At 44.2% G+C, this 16,226-nt stretch overlaps 1 protein-coding gene across 19 annotated transcripts in view; it reads left to right on the forward strand.

Annotated features, from left to right (window-relative positions):
• Positions 1-16,226, forward strand: part of RYR3 (ryanodine receptor 3) — a 529,106-nt gene that overhangs the window by 376,661 nt on the left and 136,219 nt on the right. For all 19 annotated transcript variants that reach the window (XR_006704802.1, XR_006704801.1, XM_045450137.1 and 16 more), the window contains exons 39-43: positions 2,226-2,499; positions 5,552-5,666; positions 7,330-7,459; positions 8,573-8,676; positions 11,815-11,950. Coding sequence is in view for 17 of the 19 variants with exons in the window: in XM_045450137.1 (XP_045306093.1) it covers positions 2,226-2,499; positions 5,552-5,666; positions 7,330-7,459; positions 8,573-8,676; positions 11,815-11,950 (759 nt within the window). In the remaining 2 variants the exon portion in view is untranslated. The remainder of the gene's footprint in view (positions 1-2,225; positions 2,500-5,551; positions 5,667-7,329; positions 7,460-8,572; positions 8,677-11,814; positions 11,951-16,226) is intronic.

A 16,226-nucleotide genomic window follows, 5' to 3' on the forward strand; every position in this document is an offset into this window, starting at 1 on the left:
TCAGTGTGTGGCTAAGCACTCACCAGAATCCTGAATGAATCTGAAAGCCAGGTCAAGGGAAAGCTAATACTTACTTGGTTTCCTTATGACTCTGTAACCCTCCCTGTTGAAAAGAGGATGGTCCTTGAGCTGATTAACATTTCTGGTTGCTGCTTTTCGTGTGTGGCAAGGACTGTGATTATTATCCCAGCAGAGAATTTGGTTATTAGTGGAGAGAAAACCATGATCACAATGTAGGCTTAAGGAGGAATTAGACTTACGGGACTGGAAAAACTTGAAGTGTCTATGGTTTTGTCATGCTTTGATTTTTACTGTGACTATTAACTAGAAGAAACAGGACCTCTTACATTTGACCAGCAAGGAAACAAGTTCCTGACACGAGCCCATCCTGGCCCATAAATAACTTATTTTTCCCCAGAGGATAGAGATATTACCTAACCTAACAGGTATTAGTCAGCAATCCCTGCCTAGTGAGATCTCTTAGGAACATCTTTTAACTTTGCTTCTCTCTGCTCTGGGTATCCTTTTTTAAGTTTTTCAGCCTGTCTCTCGTCTGAACCTGAAACACCCACAGGGTTGATAGACCCAGCAGTAAGTTAAATTCATCCTTTACATCTCGATCTCTTGTGAAGCTTTGGTAACCAAGTTCTATTTTTATATCCTTACGATGAGCCAAGACTGTATGTAGAGCAGACATCTGCCATATATAATGACATGGAGGTAAGAACCTTGACTATTAGAGGTGGTGCAGGCTACCAAAGGCAGCCCTCTGAGCTTGTTCCCAATGCCTCCACTGATGGACCGAGTAACCTTTATGGTCCCCTGAGCTCTGCCTTTATCACCAGGTCCAAATGAAGGATCTTGATGCCATCTATACCTTTCTGGAATGTGATAGGCAGAGCCAGACTTGGAGGCGATTGTTATTTCAGAGCAGCATTTCTCACTCCTCTCATGGCATTTTCTGGAAGTGTGTATGTGTGTGAGACACAGGGAGGGGACAGCAGTGCCCTCCTAGCCATTCTGGCAGGCCCTCTTTCGTCCTGTCCTCCACCTCAGATCTGCCTCTCCCTTCTTACCTTTTTTTAAGTTTATTTATTTTGAGAAAGAGAGAGGGAGAAGAGAGAATCCCAAACAGGATCCATGATGTCATCACAGAGCCTGATGCGGGGCTCAAACTCACAAACCTTTGGATTGTGACCTGTGCTGAAATGACGAGTCAGACGCTTAACTGATGGAGCCACCCTGGTACCCCTACATGTCCCTGCTGACTATGCTCCCTCACAGTGCCAGCCAGCACTTTTCAGGAGCCACTCACTTCAACCTCTGAAGGTCCCACAGTTGGTTCAAGTCCCACTTCAGTGACTTCTCCTTTACCTGTGAAGCCAGTGGTTTTTCTTTGTAACCAGTGTGAGCTTCTAAACTCAATGCCATACTGGCCTTTCTCCTGATGCTTCTGAAAGTAGTCGCGATGCCTTGTTAGCTGACCCCCTGCCAAAGATCCAGGGCAACACAGTCACAACAAGGAGGTGATAGTCATATATCCGAGTGCAGTCTTCAGACATAACAGAACGCTCTTCATCTGTTTCTTTCCATCTCCTAACGTAGCTCTATGTGTATGTCAGCCAAAATATCTTCTCAAGGTCTAGAATCAACGGCATGGTTTATTCAGTTTGTGGTATGTGGTATATTTAAAGTGCTTGGGGAATAGTATCCATGGTAGAGAAAATCCAATGCTTAATATCACTTGACTCTAAAGACGCAGTGACCAGTGTCATCTTCTCGTGCCTTTGCCCCCCACTCCCGCAGCTCTGTCCCATGGCACTTGCACGTGGTAGTATTTCTTACATTGCATTATAAAATAAAGGTAAAAGTTGTTCTTCATAAAATCAAAATGAAAATGTAAAGAGCTGGTTTGTGAGCACTCTAAAAACAAGGACAGTGTCTTACTGAGTCTTTTATTTCCAATATCGATTCAAACTTCATTGAATTAAAATATTTAGCACCCTGAATTCAAAATGGAGATACCTTTTTCTTGTAGTATGGCTCACATACATGTTTTTTGATGATATATTTCATTTCTCTGCATGCCGTGTTCCACCCTTAGAAAAAGAATGTTTTAACCTTGACCCCTGATGTTGTCTTAGTGTTGACTGGAGTGGCTGAGCTACCCAGCTCTCCCGGAGCCATGACAGTCACAGTACCGGTCCTCTGTGTTGTCCCTCTAGCGACCTTGAAGGAGCTCATCTCACAGACCATGATCCGCTGGGCTCAGGAGGACCAGATCCAGGATGCGGAGTTGGTCCGGATGATGTTCAACCTCCTCCGGAGGCAGTACGACAGCATCGGGGAGCTGCTGCAGGCGCTGCGGAAGACATACACCATCAGTCAGGCCTCCGTGAGCGACACCATCAACCTGTTGGCCGCCCTGGGTCAGATCCGCTGCCTCCTCAGTGTCAGGATGGGCAAGGAAGAGGAGCTGCTCATGATCAATGGGCTGGGGTAGGTCATTCATAGTCCAGTGCGAGTCTTTCCAGAGAACTTCAAGAGGAAAAGCTGGTTTACCTTGCTCTGCAGGTGTTCTGGAATCAAATCGCATAAAACCCCAGCCATCCCGATCTCACTTCTCTTGGAAAACCATTCTCGTTGTCTCCGTCCCCTTTGGTAACCTGAGAGATCTGACTGTGTGCCCCAGGTGAAGGGACATTGTCAGAAGCAGTGGGGAGGAGTCTTAGAGAAAGGCAGTTACTTCATTTGTGTCTGAAGAAAATCACTCCAGGGTGGCAATGAAAAAAATTCAGCGGAAGGGAGAGCGTTCAAATCAACAAGAGAGAAAGGTTTTGAGCAGCTGGGCTTTTGACGGGAATTCTTCTGAGACTTCCCTCTGAGGTATTGCGGGTGGATCCCTCCCTTTGCTTGGGACTGACCCAGGGAGTCAGTTTTGTCAGTTGTACGAGACACCTTTCACCCTAACAGTAGCTCGTGGCTCTTAGAAGCTATGCTATCTAAAAGATAGCATTTTAGACATCAAAAAGATCTCCTTTAATTTAATTCAATGGCGTAGTTCCATTTTGGGGATGAGAAAACCAAAGCCCAAAAAAGTTACCTGACCAGCCCACGATGTTACTTGATTAAAATCAAGAACTCATTAGGGCACCTGGGTGGCTCAGTCGGTTGAGTGTCTGACTTCGGCCCAGGTCACGATTGCACTGTTGGTGAGTTCGAGCCCCAGGTCCGGCTCTGTGCTGACAGCTCAGAGCCTGGAGCCTGCTTCAGATGCTGGGTCTCCCTCTCTCTCTGCCCCTCCCCCCCTTCAAAAATAAACATTAAAAAAAGTTCAGGGGGCACCTGGGTGGCTCAGTCAGTTAAGTGTCCGACTTCAGCTCAGGTCATGATCTCACAGTCCGTGAATTCGAGCCCTGTGTCGGGCTCTGTGCTGACAGCTCAGAACCTGGAGCCTGCTTCTGATTCTGTGTCTCCCTCTCTCTCTGACCCTCCCCCCATTCATGCTCTGTCTCTCTCTGTCTCAAAAATAAATAAATGTTAAAAAAAATTAAAAAAAAATCTTTTTGAAATCAAGAACCTGATATTCCATTCCACCACCCTGGAGCCAGCAAACTAAAGGAGCATCACTGGGGCCCAGAAGAGAGACTTTGAAGATCCCCGGGTTGGGGCATGGGTGGGATGCACGCATTCTTCAAATTCCTTTCCAAGGCTGAATCATGTAACAGAAACGAAGAGAATTTTATGGCAAAAGAAAACCATAGAATTAGCTTCTCCCCTGACTCTCGCGGTAGACATAGCAGCAAGTAAAACCTAGTGGTGTCTCCTCTCGACAGCTGCAACACTCAAGGGAAAGGGTACAGGCAGAGGGAAACCACCCCGTAAGGGATTACACAGCCACATCACAGGCTGCCTCTGTATTTTGATTTGCCTGCAGCATTATTATGTGAATTTATAGTGACCGATTAAAACATAAATCTTTTTATATTTCATTGTTAATTTCATTTTTTTTAAAGACTGTGGTCCAGAAATGTCATGGGTACCTAACGTACAATTGCCTTTAAGAGAGGGGTACAGCCCTATCATTAAGAAAACTGAAGTCCAGTATCCCTTGGGTAAATTCCTAGCAGTGCTATTGCTGGGTCATAGGGTAGATCTATTTTTAATTTTTTGAGGAAACTCCACACTGTTTTTCAGAGTGGCTGCACCAGTTTGCATTCCCACCAACAGTGCAAGAGGGTTCCCGTTTCTCTACATCCTCTCCAGCATCTATAGTCTCCTGATTTTGTTCATTTTAGCCACTCTTACTGGCATGAGGTGATAGCTCAGTGTGGTTTTGATTTGTATTTTCCTGATGAGGAGTGATGTTGAGCATCTTTTCATGTGCCTGTTGGCCATCTGGATGTCTTCTTTAGAGAAGTGTCTATTCATGTTTTCTGCTCATTTCTTCACTGGATTATTTGTTTTTCGGGTGTGGAGTTTGGTGAGCTCTTTATAGATTTTGGATACTAGCCCTTTGTCCGATATGTCATTTGCAAATAACTTTTCTCATTCCATTGGTTGCATTTTAGTTTTGTTAATTGTTTCCTTTGCAGTGCAGAAGCTTGTTATCTTCATGAGGTCCCAGTAGTTCATTTTTGCTTTTAATTCCCTTGCCTTTGGGGGTAGGCATAGGGGCACTTGTACCCCAATGTTTATAGCAGCACTTTCAACAATACCCAAATTATGGAAAGAGCCTAAATGTCCATCCAACTGATGAATGGATAAAGAAATTGTGGTTTATAGACACAATGGAGTACTACGTGGCAATGAGAAAGAATGAAATCTGGCCTTTTGTAGCAACGTGGATGGAACTGGAGAGTGTTACGCTAAGTGAAATAAGCCATACAGAGAAAGACAGATACCATATGTTTTCACTCTTATGTGGATCCTGAGAAACTTAGCAGAAACCCATGGGGGAGGGGAAGGAAAAAAAAAAGGTTAGAGAGGGAGGGAGCCAAACCCTAAGAGACTCTTAAAAACTGAGAACAAACTGAGGGTTGATGGGGGGTGGAAGGGAGAGGAGGGTGGGTGATGGGTATTGAGGAGGGCATCTGTTGGGATGAGCACTGGGTGTTATATGGAAACCAATTGGACAATAAATTTCATATTTAAAAAAAACTGAAGTCCATAGAGACATAGATATAAGGATGAGAGAGGGGGAAAAAAGACACTGAGTACATGGAGGAAGAGAAATCCAGTGATTCAGGCTCTCTGAAGCTATGACAAGCAAAAAGACAAAAGGACAACTGTGTAATGTCATTAGAAGGAAATGTTTCAAAATAAAGTACTTAATGGAAGTAAAAGAGTACAATATACTCCTATCAGCTAAAAAAAAAAAAAAAAAAAAAAAGGCATTCTACTTCTATTCCACCTGGCTGGTACCTTCTTACTACCTTTCAGCTTGCGTCACTCCACCCCCAGTGTGTTTGTGCACGTGTGTTTTCTCATGCCTGCATTTTCATACCACTGATAGAAGCAAGTGCTGAAGACTATCCAATCTTTACCCTAGAGACATTATGAACAACAAGGTGTTCTACCAGCATCCCAACCTCATGCGAGTCCTTGGCATGCACGAGACAGTGATGGAGGTGATGGTGAACGTGTTGGGGACAGAGAAGTCTCAGGTAATGCTACCAGGAGAACTTAGGCCAGAACTTGACTTGGGCAGGTGCATGTGGTGACTTGTTCACAGACAAATAGCTGGTGTCCATTGTCTCAGTTCCTCTTCCCAGGGAGAGGGAGGGATGTGCATAAAGCCAGGAGGCAGCGAAGGGATGGGACAGAGCTGCTGGATGGAATCCAGCCAGTGTAGGCGCTCTGGCTCCTGAAGCTTAGAGCTTTCCCCACTCATTCTACGAGGCTGTTCACCTACTAAGTTTACTTCCCATACATACTCTTCAGCCCTGCTCCTTCCAACATGGAGTTCCTCTGGGTTCCACTTAGAAACCTGCTATGTTTTGTGCTGTGTCAGGAGAATGCTGTTCTAAAGGAGAACAAGATCTTAATAACAATCCTGGCAGTGTTCCCTCAGGGGTGCGTGTGTTTCCTCTCTGTGCCAAGCTCCTGAGGATGTCGGCTCTCCTTCCCAGCCCTCCATAACAAGCCTGCTGTCAGGGGGAGCCCCCTGGACATTTATTCTAGCTTATGTGGGGTCCTCAGAGTTAGATAGGGTCCTAAGGCAGTAGACAGGGGATGTTTTCAAATGTTGGAAATTCCAGAGGGCCAGGGTCCTAGGAATGAATGATTCCCAAAGCAGTTCCACCAGTATGGACAGTTGGGGGTATGAAGGAAGAACAAAAGCCAAGCTCACATTCCTTCTCACTCACTTCCTTCTGGTCCCTTGGAAAAGCAGACTCTCCAGAAGAGCCCTGAGAAAATGCCAGCATGCCTCAGCAAGCAGGTAGCATATAGGTTTTGGGCCCTTACTTGTAAGAGCACCCCACCCTCATGATTCTAAAAGGGGAAATGAAGGGCTTTCTAGGATCCAGAGCTAGGTTAAACATAGACACCATTTATTGAACATTATTGGATCAAAACTAAGATGTGGCCAGGCTCTAGAGATGCTAATTACTTTGTTAAGGAGAGAAGCCAAGTACAATCAGCAGTAACATAAGATGGCATCTCAGTGCTAAATTGTATGAATCAGATTACAAGTGCTATGGGAGCCCGTAGGAGAGCAGTAGTCAAGGACAGAAGTAACTAGGGAAGAAAAAAGCAATTGGGGAGGGCTCACATTCGGAGAGGGCAATGCTTATCAGGCTCCCACAACTCTGGGGGGACCAGCCTTTATCCAGAGGACCCAGGTTTGATTTAATGCTGGGCATTATTTGTCAGGATCGCTCATCTCCCTTTCTGGACCTTCTCATCATGATCGCTCCTCTCCCTTTCTGGACCTGCTCAACACAGTTCTGTCTGCTCCCTTCCTGGATGGAAACAATAGTGTGATGTAGGGTCATGCAATTTCATGTGACATCGGAGGGTGTCTGGGATTCTTGTTTGACCTCTTTTTCCTTTGAAAGGAAGATACTTCAGGAACTATAATTAGCTCTCAATATTTTTGGAAGCCTCCTCTCAGGTGTGTCCCCTCTCTGTCCCTCCTGTGAATAAGTCTTAGAAAAAACTAGAAGCAAGGACGAAATGCATTTTGCAAACTGTTCATAGCTTATACACCCGTATTGACAGGTGGGGGTCAGTGGATGGCCTACCCTAAGACTCTTCGAAGTCAGACTTCTCAGAAAGGACTCATGATAGATTCTTTTCCTTGACATTTCCTTTTTCTCCCTACAGATTGCCTTTCCAAAAATGGTTGCTAGCTGTTGCCGCTTCCTCTGTTACTTCTGTCGAATTAGCCGGCAAAATCAGAAGGCCATGTTTGAGCATCTAAGTTACCTGTTGGAGAACAGCAGCGTTGGCCTAGGTATGTCATGTTGTCACTTCCACATTTGGGCTTGGAGGTGACACTCCTCCTGGCCACTTAGGAGGTAAAGCGAAAGAAGTGACATACCTGCTAAGGTATTTTTAAATAGAAGAAGGAAGCTGCCTGATCTAAAAATAAATGAAATAATGATACCATGTCTCTGCTGTCCAACCTAAGTAGAGATGTTGCTGCCACCCAGAACTGGTGACAGATTTGTGTTGGCATATTCACACAGTTTTTACCTTGTCTTCCTTGGGACCGGCGGCCCACGGCTCATGAAATGCTGCCTGAAATTATAGATATAGTCTGGGGACACCGCTTCCCCACCCCCAGCCCACTCCACTGACCAAGGAGGTGCTAATGAGACCAAGGTCGGAGACCCAACCCCTTCTTGGAGGGCTGACTGCAGGCTGCATCCCTCTCTCCTAAGCTTTGAGGTGGACTGGCCAAGAGCAACTGTGGACCGTGTAAATCCATCACCACCACTAGAAAAGCAACACGGTGCATATGCCTTACTCACTGTCCTGGATGTAAACCAAATGAGTTTGTGAAAGACACAAAACCACTCATACATGCATGTGAAATCTGAAAGCTGGAGTTTCCAATTTATCAGATGCAACCTCGGACTCCCAACCTTTTATAAAACAGTTTTTCTGAGTTCTAGCATAAGAACCAAAGGAAAATCAAAGACAACATTGGTGACCTGATGTAACTGTATGAGCTAATGCTGTTTGAGGCTATTCTCAAACTCTGGTTGGTGGCTCTAGAAATGACCGACTCATTTGAGATTAGTTGGTTAAGTGACATCACTACCTTTTGAGTGATCACCACAGCAGAGCTCCAAGAAGTATCATGTTAGAAAAATACTTGAAAATACATGGTCCCTGCTAATTACGTGCACTGATTTTCTGACTTAATCCATAGTCAAAATTAATAATGAGTATGGGGACTGGGATAACAAATTCTGTTCTTGGGCAGGCAGTCCCCTCAGAATGGTGATGGGAGTTTAATGTGCTTGCTGCCCTCTCCTGGCCATGAATGTGCACTGCACCCTCAGCTCAGCACTGGACAGCCTCTGTCCCTTTTCTCTCTCCTTCTCTCTTCCTTCCTCAGCCTCCCCTTCGATGAGGGGATCTACCCCTCTGGATGTGGCAGCTTCCTCCGTGATGGACAACAACGAGTTAGCCCTGGGCTTAGAGGAACCTGACCTTGAGAAGGTAACTGGCCCTGGGGAGGCAATGTGCTTGCCCTCTCCTGCCTTATAGCACAGCCAGGACAAGGAAATGCAGACCAAAGGCTGGGTCTCCATCAGAACCTCTCAATGCTCCATGAAAATGTGGTAAAAAGTGAGTAACCAGCAGCAGTATGATAATTAGGAGCAGAGAATCTCCTATGGGCAGGGATAGTCAACTTCTTAGACATGGATATCTGGATATGTGTGCTGTCTGTATGTGGAGGCCCAGCCTCATTGGTCTACATGGAACACTACCAGAGACCTACATCCTAATAAAGTTCTATGTCATCGAATTTTTAAGTTCACACACTAAAGAAAGAAACATGACAGAAAACTGTATAATCCATATATGGACAAGGAACACCCACATGTCCTAACCTTGTACAAATGAGGCAAAACTGAGCTGCCCCCACATTGGGATTGTGAAGTGTGCTCCCACTGGTGGTGATAACTGGAGGCTGATTCACCTACCATCTTTTCCCCATTCCATCTCGGGGCTATTTCCTTGACTGAGTGGCTGCCAAGATTTACAGTATGAAGACTGGTCTGGTGAGGGGGGAGGGGAACAAGTTAAAGGTCATCCGTTGAGTAGTGGGTCTGGAAGTGCATGGAAGAAGAGTTCCTAATCCTGACCAGGGGATCAGTAAGGTCACTCAGGAAAGTGATGAGCTGAGGTGGGAGTAGGAAGCCAGCAGCCTCACCATCGGGAAAAGTGTGTCAAGAATGTGTGAGGTTCAGTGAGGAAAGCATGGTATGCTTGGGAATAGGGAAGGTAGGTGTGACGGATCATGGGGTGTGTGGGGGGAGTGGTGAACAGTGAGGGGAGACAGGAATTGGGCTTGATGCTACCATAATGGTTACCATAGAAGTTCATATTCCTATAGGATCACTGTGGGCCAGGTCCCACTCTGAATTAACTCACATAACCCTTAGAACATGCCTTTTTGTTAGTGCCCCCAGTTATAGGAGAGGAAACTAAGGCCTAGAGGGGTTTAGTTGATGTGCTCAATGTCATGGGGTTTGTAAGTGTCGGAGCCAGGAGCCACAGGGGTCTGGCTCCGGAGGCCGTGCTCTCACCTGTCATATTACAGGACCTCTCTGTAGAGCCAAGAGCAACGGAAACCATCAGAGGGCTTTAAACAGAGGAATGGCTTGTATTTTAGAAAGCACATCTTGGTTTTAGCAAGAAGAACTGATGAGAACAGAGACAAGACACACCCCCTCCCATACACACCCGGACTCATGCTCTGCCACCCAGCAGTACGTTGCGTGATAGCTGTTCCACAAATGCCACGAATATTTCCAGTCTGCTTCTGGTGAGACAGACTTTAGTCAAACTCTGCTCTGCATACATTGTGACACCAGTCAAGAACTCCACATTTGAGGTGGTGAGATGGTAACTGATCCCTGGATAAGAAAGTGGCTGATGGTTCTCTTAGACTAGGACAGTGCCACCTTACACTGATGGGGACTCAGTGCCCATCCTCAGCTGTAGCTCAGCTTTGGAAATGACAGCACTTGACAAAGACCCTAAGTCCTCCCTGGAAGGTGGAAGATGGGCTAAAGAGAGGCCAGGAGGCTGGGAAAGGGAAGAAATGGGGACCTAGGGACATCTGTGAGGGGAAGGCTTCTTCAGGTGGTCCCGGTGGCTCAGCACAGGGCCACAGACTTTGTTGGGACCCGTGTCAGGAAATCACCCAAGTGTGGTTCCTAGGAGAGAGGGGAAAGGACAGGTAAATGCCACAGTTCTTCCTTGCCATTGATCACAACAGAAATTAGGTCCCTTAAGATTGAGCAACAGCCCCCCCCCCCCACCAACACACGTCGTGCACGCACGCACACAGACACACAAGGGTGCTTATTTCAGCGGACAGTGAAATGTCCTGCATCTGTAACCTTGAAAACACTGCTGAATTCTTGCCTTTATTGATGTTTTTCTCACATCTTAAAGGCCAAATCAAATCTAAGCTCCAAGCAGAATAGTATCCTTACTGGTTTAAGAAGGAAACGGTGTGATGATTGTTTCTTACTGAATTTTGACTTAGATCCATTGTTCTTACAAAACAACTTGGAGTATATGACCTCAGCAAATACATGATTCATTTGAAAAACATTGATTGACCATCTGCTTGTGCTGAGCCCTGGGAATCATAAAATGAAAAAGATACAAATTCCTGACTGAGGAGTTTACAGCCCAGTGGATTCTCCCCTTCTCCTTGTACACATAAAATAATAAAGGCTAAATTAGAATAGCAACTGCATTTCAAGCAAAGGTCTATTTGCTACGCACTTTTTCTTGCCTGACATCTTCTAAAAAGTAGGCAAGTCATAAAACACTCTACAAGATCGCAGGGCTGATATCCAGTGACCCAGGAAGTGAAGAGAACACTACCAATCCCAGGTCTTAACTGGCCACAGCCCCTCACTCACCACCCCAACCTTAACATTTGGCTTGTGACTTGAGACAACAGTTGTTAATGCAGAACTTGAGTAGGGAGCCCCAATTAGTCAAGGGCCCACTCAGAGTCAACCAGTGACTCAATATTTTGATCTTGAAATACCATGGCCAAATGAACATGGCCCACCTGGACCCATTATCTCCCCAGAGACCCCCTAGTTAGGCCTATGTTTAAATAGTAGTTCCCTCTTGGGGCACCTGGGTGGCTCAGTGTGTTGAGTGTCCAGCTCTTGATCTTGGCTCAGGTCATGATCTCCCAGTTTGTGGGTTCAAGCCCCACATCGGGTTCTGTGCCAGGAGCGTGGAGCCTGCTTGGGATTCTCTCTCTCCCTCTCTCTCTACCCCTCCTCTCTCTCTCTCTCTCTCTCTCTCTCTCAAAATAAATAAAACTTTTTTTTAAAATATGTCCGTTCCCTCTTGCCAGAACTGGAAAATCCAGGGAACTGAGCTCATGGCATATTCCTACATAACAGTGACAATCTGTCTTGGCTATTTGGAAACAATGAACTAGAAGTTCTGATTTCAAACTTACTGAATTATTAAAAGTTTGGGGCTCTCTCTAGCTTCTAGGCAAATGAAAGCCCTTCTGTTCCCAGAATTCTGTAGGCCTCACAGCTGTCTCCTAAAAAACTGAGACACTTACTTTTGTACTGTTGTTGGCAGGTGGTGACCTACTTGGCAGGCTGTGGCCTGCAGAGCTGCCCCATGCTTCTAGCCAAAGGGTACCCTGACGTCGGCTGGAACCCCATCGAAGGGGAACGCTACCTGTCCTTCCTGAGGTTTGCCGTCTTTGTGAACAGTGAGTCCCAAAATTTTCATGCCTTTCAGACCTAGGATAGCATAAACTTGAGTACATACAAGGAAAGAGAGATCCTTTGCATTTCTTCCTACCTATAAGTAGGATAGATTCTACAGGTGGTGGGGGACAGGACAATCTCGGGCCAGACAAGGACCAAGAGCAGCATCTGGTGGACAGTGTTGAGCTCTAGCACCAGATCCAGGAAGAAAATAAAGGCAAAGGCTAGAGCTTGTCACTGCTTTGTACCTCTTCTATCAGTAAAACAGGGGATTGTTAATAGCTTCATCTCACTTATTCACAAAGCTAACCTCAGGTGTGCCCTCAGATCCTCAGACTATTGGATGAATGGATGCATACATGCATAAAAATTAAAAATAACTGAGTAACTATAAAAGGTAGCTCAACTCCCAGGAGAAAAAATATTTCTGTGGCAACCCTTAATACTATTCTTCTCATACAAGTCACTTCCCACTTATAATGAATTCCAAGTCTACAAAACCTCTTTAGCTGCCCAAGTAAAATATACTGAATCTTGTGTAAAATTTAAGTGGGCTACTTTCTTGAAAATGTGCTCTGTCTCCCAAGATTGTGTTCTAATACCAATTCACGTATATTCACATCAGAATTGTGATCCTTCTCCCTTCTCCAAGTTTGGAGTTCCAGGCTAACAAATCCAGCTTGGCTAGTTACACGATTGCAAAGAGGGATTACAGCTAATAAGCAATCACGCCAAGTGTTCTAGGTATAAGAGTTTATCTTGGAATATATTGACATAATGTGATCACTGATTTCCTGTGTGCTTTTCTTATCTCCCTTCATCCCTGAACTACTACTTGTCTTCCTAGACTCCACTCTTAATATTTGAATGATTTCCATTGTCCTGGTTTCTCCCCCTGGGTCTCATCCAGTCAGATGCTTGATCACCTGCCTTCTGCCACTCTCTGAGTGCTCTTTAGTGTCCCTAACTGTTCCTCACCATCATTTGCTGAATTCCATTTTCTCTGAGGCCAGTGTCAGCATATCCTCTAATAATCTCTTCCACTTTCTATCCAAATCTATCTGATTCTGGACCACGTGTCCAGAATTAATTCAGAGGTACTATGGTAATAGGGACATTTTTTTTAAGTGTATTTTAAGGATTCATAAGTCTCCCTAAATTATCTCAGTAGACTATATGACTACAAACCAAATCAAGGCAGGACTTGTTTATTCATCTTGGCCACCTTTTCAAGATCAAGAGCTTTATGAGTCATTTAGAGGGATTGTCTACATAGGTTATGAAGGTAAAGGAATCCACCGGCTATGCACCTATCTAGATTGCCCACATTCCAACACTGATGTATGCTAGTTTCATATGACCAGATTGGGACTGAATAGACTTGCAGATCTGTAGTTGAAACGGTGGGAGTAGACTGTCACAGGGGAAAGCATGAAAAACAGAGAGATGGAACATATGAGAAAGAAAAAGCTAGAATCTTATTCAAGCCTTAAAGAAGGAGCAAGAGTGCCTTAAAAACAGCTGAGTGTTATGGAAGACTTTGGGCCCGAGAATGGAGTGTCTGAGGAGCAAATATAGTGCAAAACACTTACTGCTTTGCAAATTTAGGCACATTACTAAAACTTTCCTAGCCTCGGTTTTTTTATGTATGTTAAGTAGAGATAACAGTAGTATATACCTCACAGAGCTGTCATAAGACTTAAATGAAATAATCTGTGGAAAACTTAGCACAGTGCCAGAAACATAGTAAGCCTGCAGTCATGTTAGTTGTCATTGTTGTTTATGATCCTTACAAGAGTATTAGGGCATTTGAAATGGAAAGACTCTAATAAATGGATTATTTGGGAGTCTCAAAGCCCTCTGTAAGTTTTTATGTCTAAAAGGTGATTAGAAAGGACTTCGCAGCCCTTTTGTGGCATCTACACAGCAGTGAAAGATAAAGGTGTTAGAGGTGATCATGGTAGATGATAAGAGTGGTCATGATGGGTAATGGTGGGTGGTGACAGGTGGTGATGTTGGATGATGGTGAGGGGTAATATTGATGGGGGATATGAGGGTTGAGTAGTGGTCATAGCAGGTTTTGGGGTGATTGAGGTGGATGGTGGTTAGTGATGAGAAGTGGGTGATGGTTGTGGGGGGTGGTGAGTGATGGTGGGTGGTCACAGTCGATGATGATGGGGTGTGATGGTTGGGTGGTGGATTGCCATAGTGGGTGTAGGGGTTACTGTGGTGAGTGATAGTGAGTGATGATAGAGTTAGTGAGGATGATGGTGGTGATGAGAGCAGCTAACACTTAGCATTTACCATGTGCCAGGCACTGTTCAAAACACTTTGGGATTGGGGGCACCTAGGTAGCTCAGTTGGTTAAGCGTCTGACTTCAGCTTAGGTCATGATCTCATGGTTCTGGAGTTTGAGCCCCACATCGGGCTGTCTGCTGTCAGCACAGAGCCTGCTTCTGATTCTCTGTCCCCCTTTCTCTCTGCCCCCCCACCGTTCCCCCATATTTGCATGCTTGCTCTCTGTTTCTCAAAATAAATAACTTTAAAAAATTGGGATGTGTTAACTTACATAATACAGAAATCCTAGGTATAGTTATCTTCCTCATTTTATAGAGAAAGACCCAGTTGCTTAGAAGGATTAAGTGCCTTGCCCAGAATCACACAGCTAGTAGGATGTAAAGCAGGATTTGAAGTAGGATTTGAAATAGAACAGTTTGGCCCAAGAGTCCAAACATTACTCAAATATTGTGCAGTATTGTCTTGCTAGTGTAGTCTAATGAATGAATAAGGAGAAACAGCGTTTTCTCCTTTGAGATGTTCAAAAATTGTGGCATTATTTAATTACTGTTTGGCACTAATGTTTTTGTTTTTTTTTTTAAATTAAGCCAAATCAAAAGCTCTTGCCATATCAAAATAATAGAATTGGAAAATTCTAACGTTATTTTCCTAGTCTCTCTTAATGTTTGACTTAAATCTTGTTAAACAAGATTTGTCTTTAAAAGAACTTCTTGAGGCTATAATTTTCTCCGTTTTTTTATTAGGTTGCTCAGAAGCCTTGAGTTGTGTTTTACTGTGGGAGTAATGAAGTTGAGAGGCTTATATTTACCCAGCAGTTGTAAACTTTATAACCAGTCTAGACACAGCTCTGTCTAGGTATCTGATTAATCCCTTCCTAATGTAGATTCCAAGAAGGAAGATGTCTTACCAATCCACAAGAAGAAGGGAAAGTTATTTTGTGCTTTTTTTTGAGTCCTTGGAGTATTTTAGTGATAGCTCCCCCAGGCTATAAACTTAGTTGTGAGGGACACACTATTCCTAGCTTTGCTGAATATTTCCCTAGGCAAATTTGTCATCAGTGGACATAACTTGGGGATCCATTATGTGACACGTGAAGCGTATATGAGGGGCTATGAGATGTAATAAGAGACATGACCTAAAAGCCCTGATGTCATAAAGCAGGAAACAGAGCAAACCTAAGTGGAATTATCAGAAACGTACATGGAATAATTACTAAAAACCTTGTAATCAACCATACCTGCTACAGAGTGACACATGGGACTACTGACATGCCAAAAGTGACAGTGCATATTAGAATCTGGTAGAGTGAATCTACGAATACCTGGGGGAAAAGGCAAGTGTTGAACAACATCTTGGAGAAACAAATGGACATAGTATAACAGAGTAGTGTGGTGAGAGCATACTGATTGGCTTGAACTAGGAAACATTAATCTTTTATTATATATCAATTTTATCTCAATAAAGCTGGAAAAAAATTTTAAAGTCAAAAGCACCAAGTAGCATGGTACCTTTGAAGGGCACAGTAGATAAAGATGCTTTAAAAAATCAGCCAGTTCATTTCCATCCATGTATTTATTAGAGTCAGAAAGGATGTAATAACCACTCTTAGATGTGATTGGTACTAAAGACTAGGGATGATTAGGATTAAAATGTGTTAGACATTGTTCTTACGCTCACATTTATAATACAGTTGGAAAGATTCAGCAAACTTTTGAAAAATTGACCAATAGTAAAAGATTTACATAACAGTTTAAGACAATTACAAACAACACCACAGTGTTCTACTCAGGAGACACTTCAAGCTGTTGTGGTGAGAGAAGATACAATATGGGTTACAAATGAGATATGGCTACTGGGGGTTGGGTACTTAACGTCTGAGTTATAGCTTCTATCCAATTACAAGACATGTAGAATCTCTTCTACCCCACCTTCCTCATTCTCCCAATGGACCTTCTTGAATCTCTGTGCCTGAGAAGAAAG

Source organism: Leopardus geoffroyi, chromosome B3 (assembly GCF_018350155.1).
Source record: "Leopardus geoffroyi isolate Oge1 chromosome B3, O.geoffroyi_Oge1_pat1.0, whole genome shotgun sequence".
In the NCBI taxonomy this organism is placed as follows: domain Eukaryota; kingdom Metazoa; phylum Chordata; class Mammalia; order Carnivora; family Felidae; genus Leopardus; species Leopardus geoffroyi.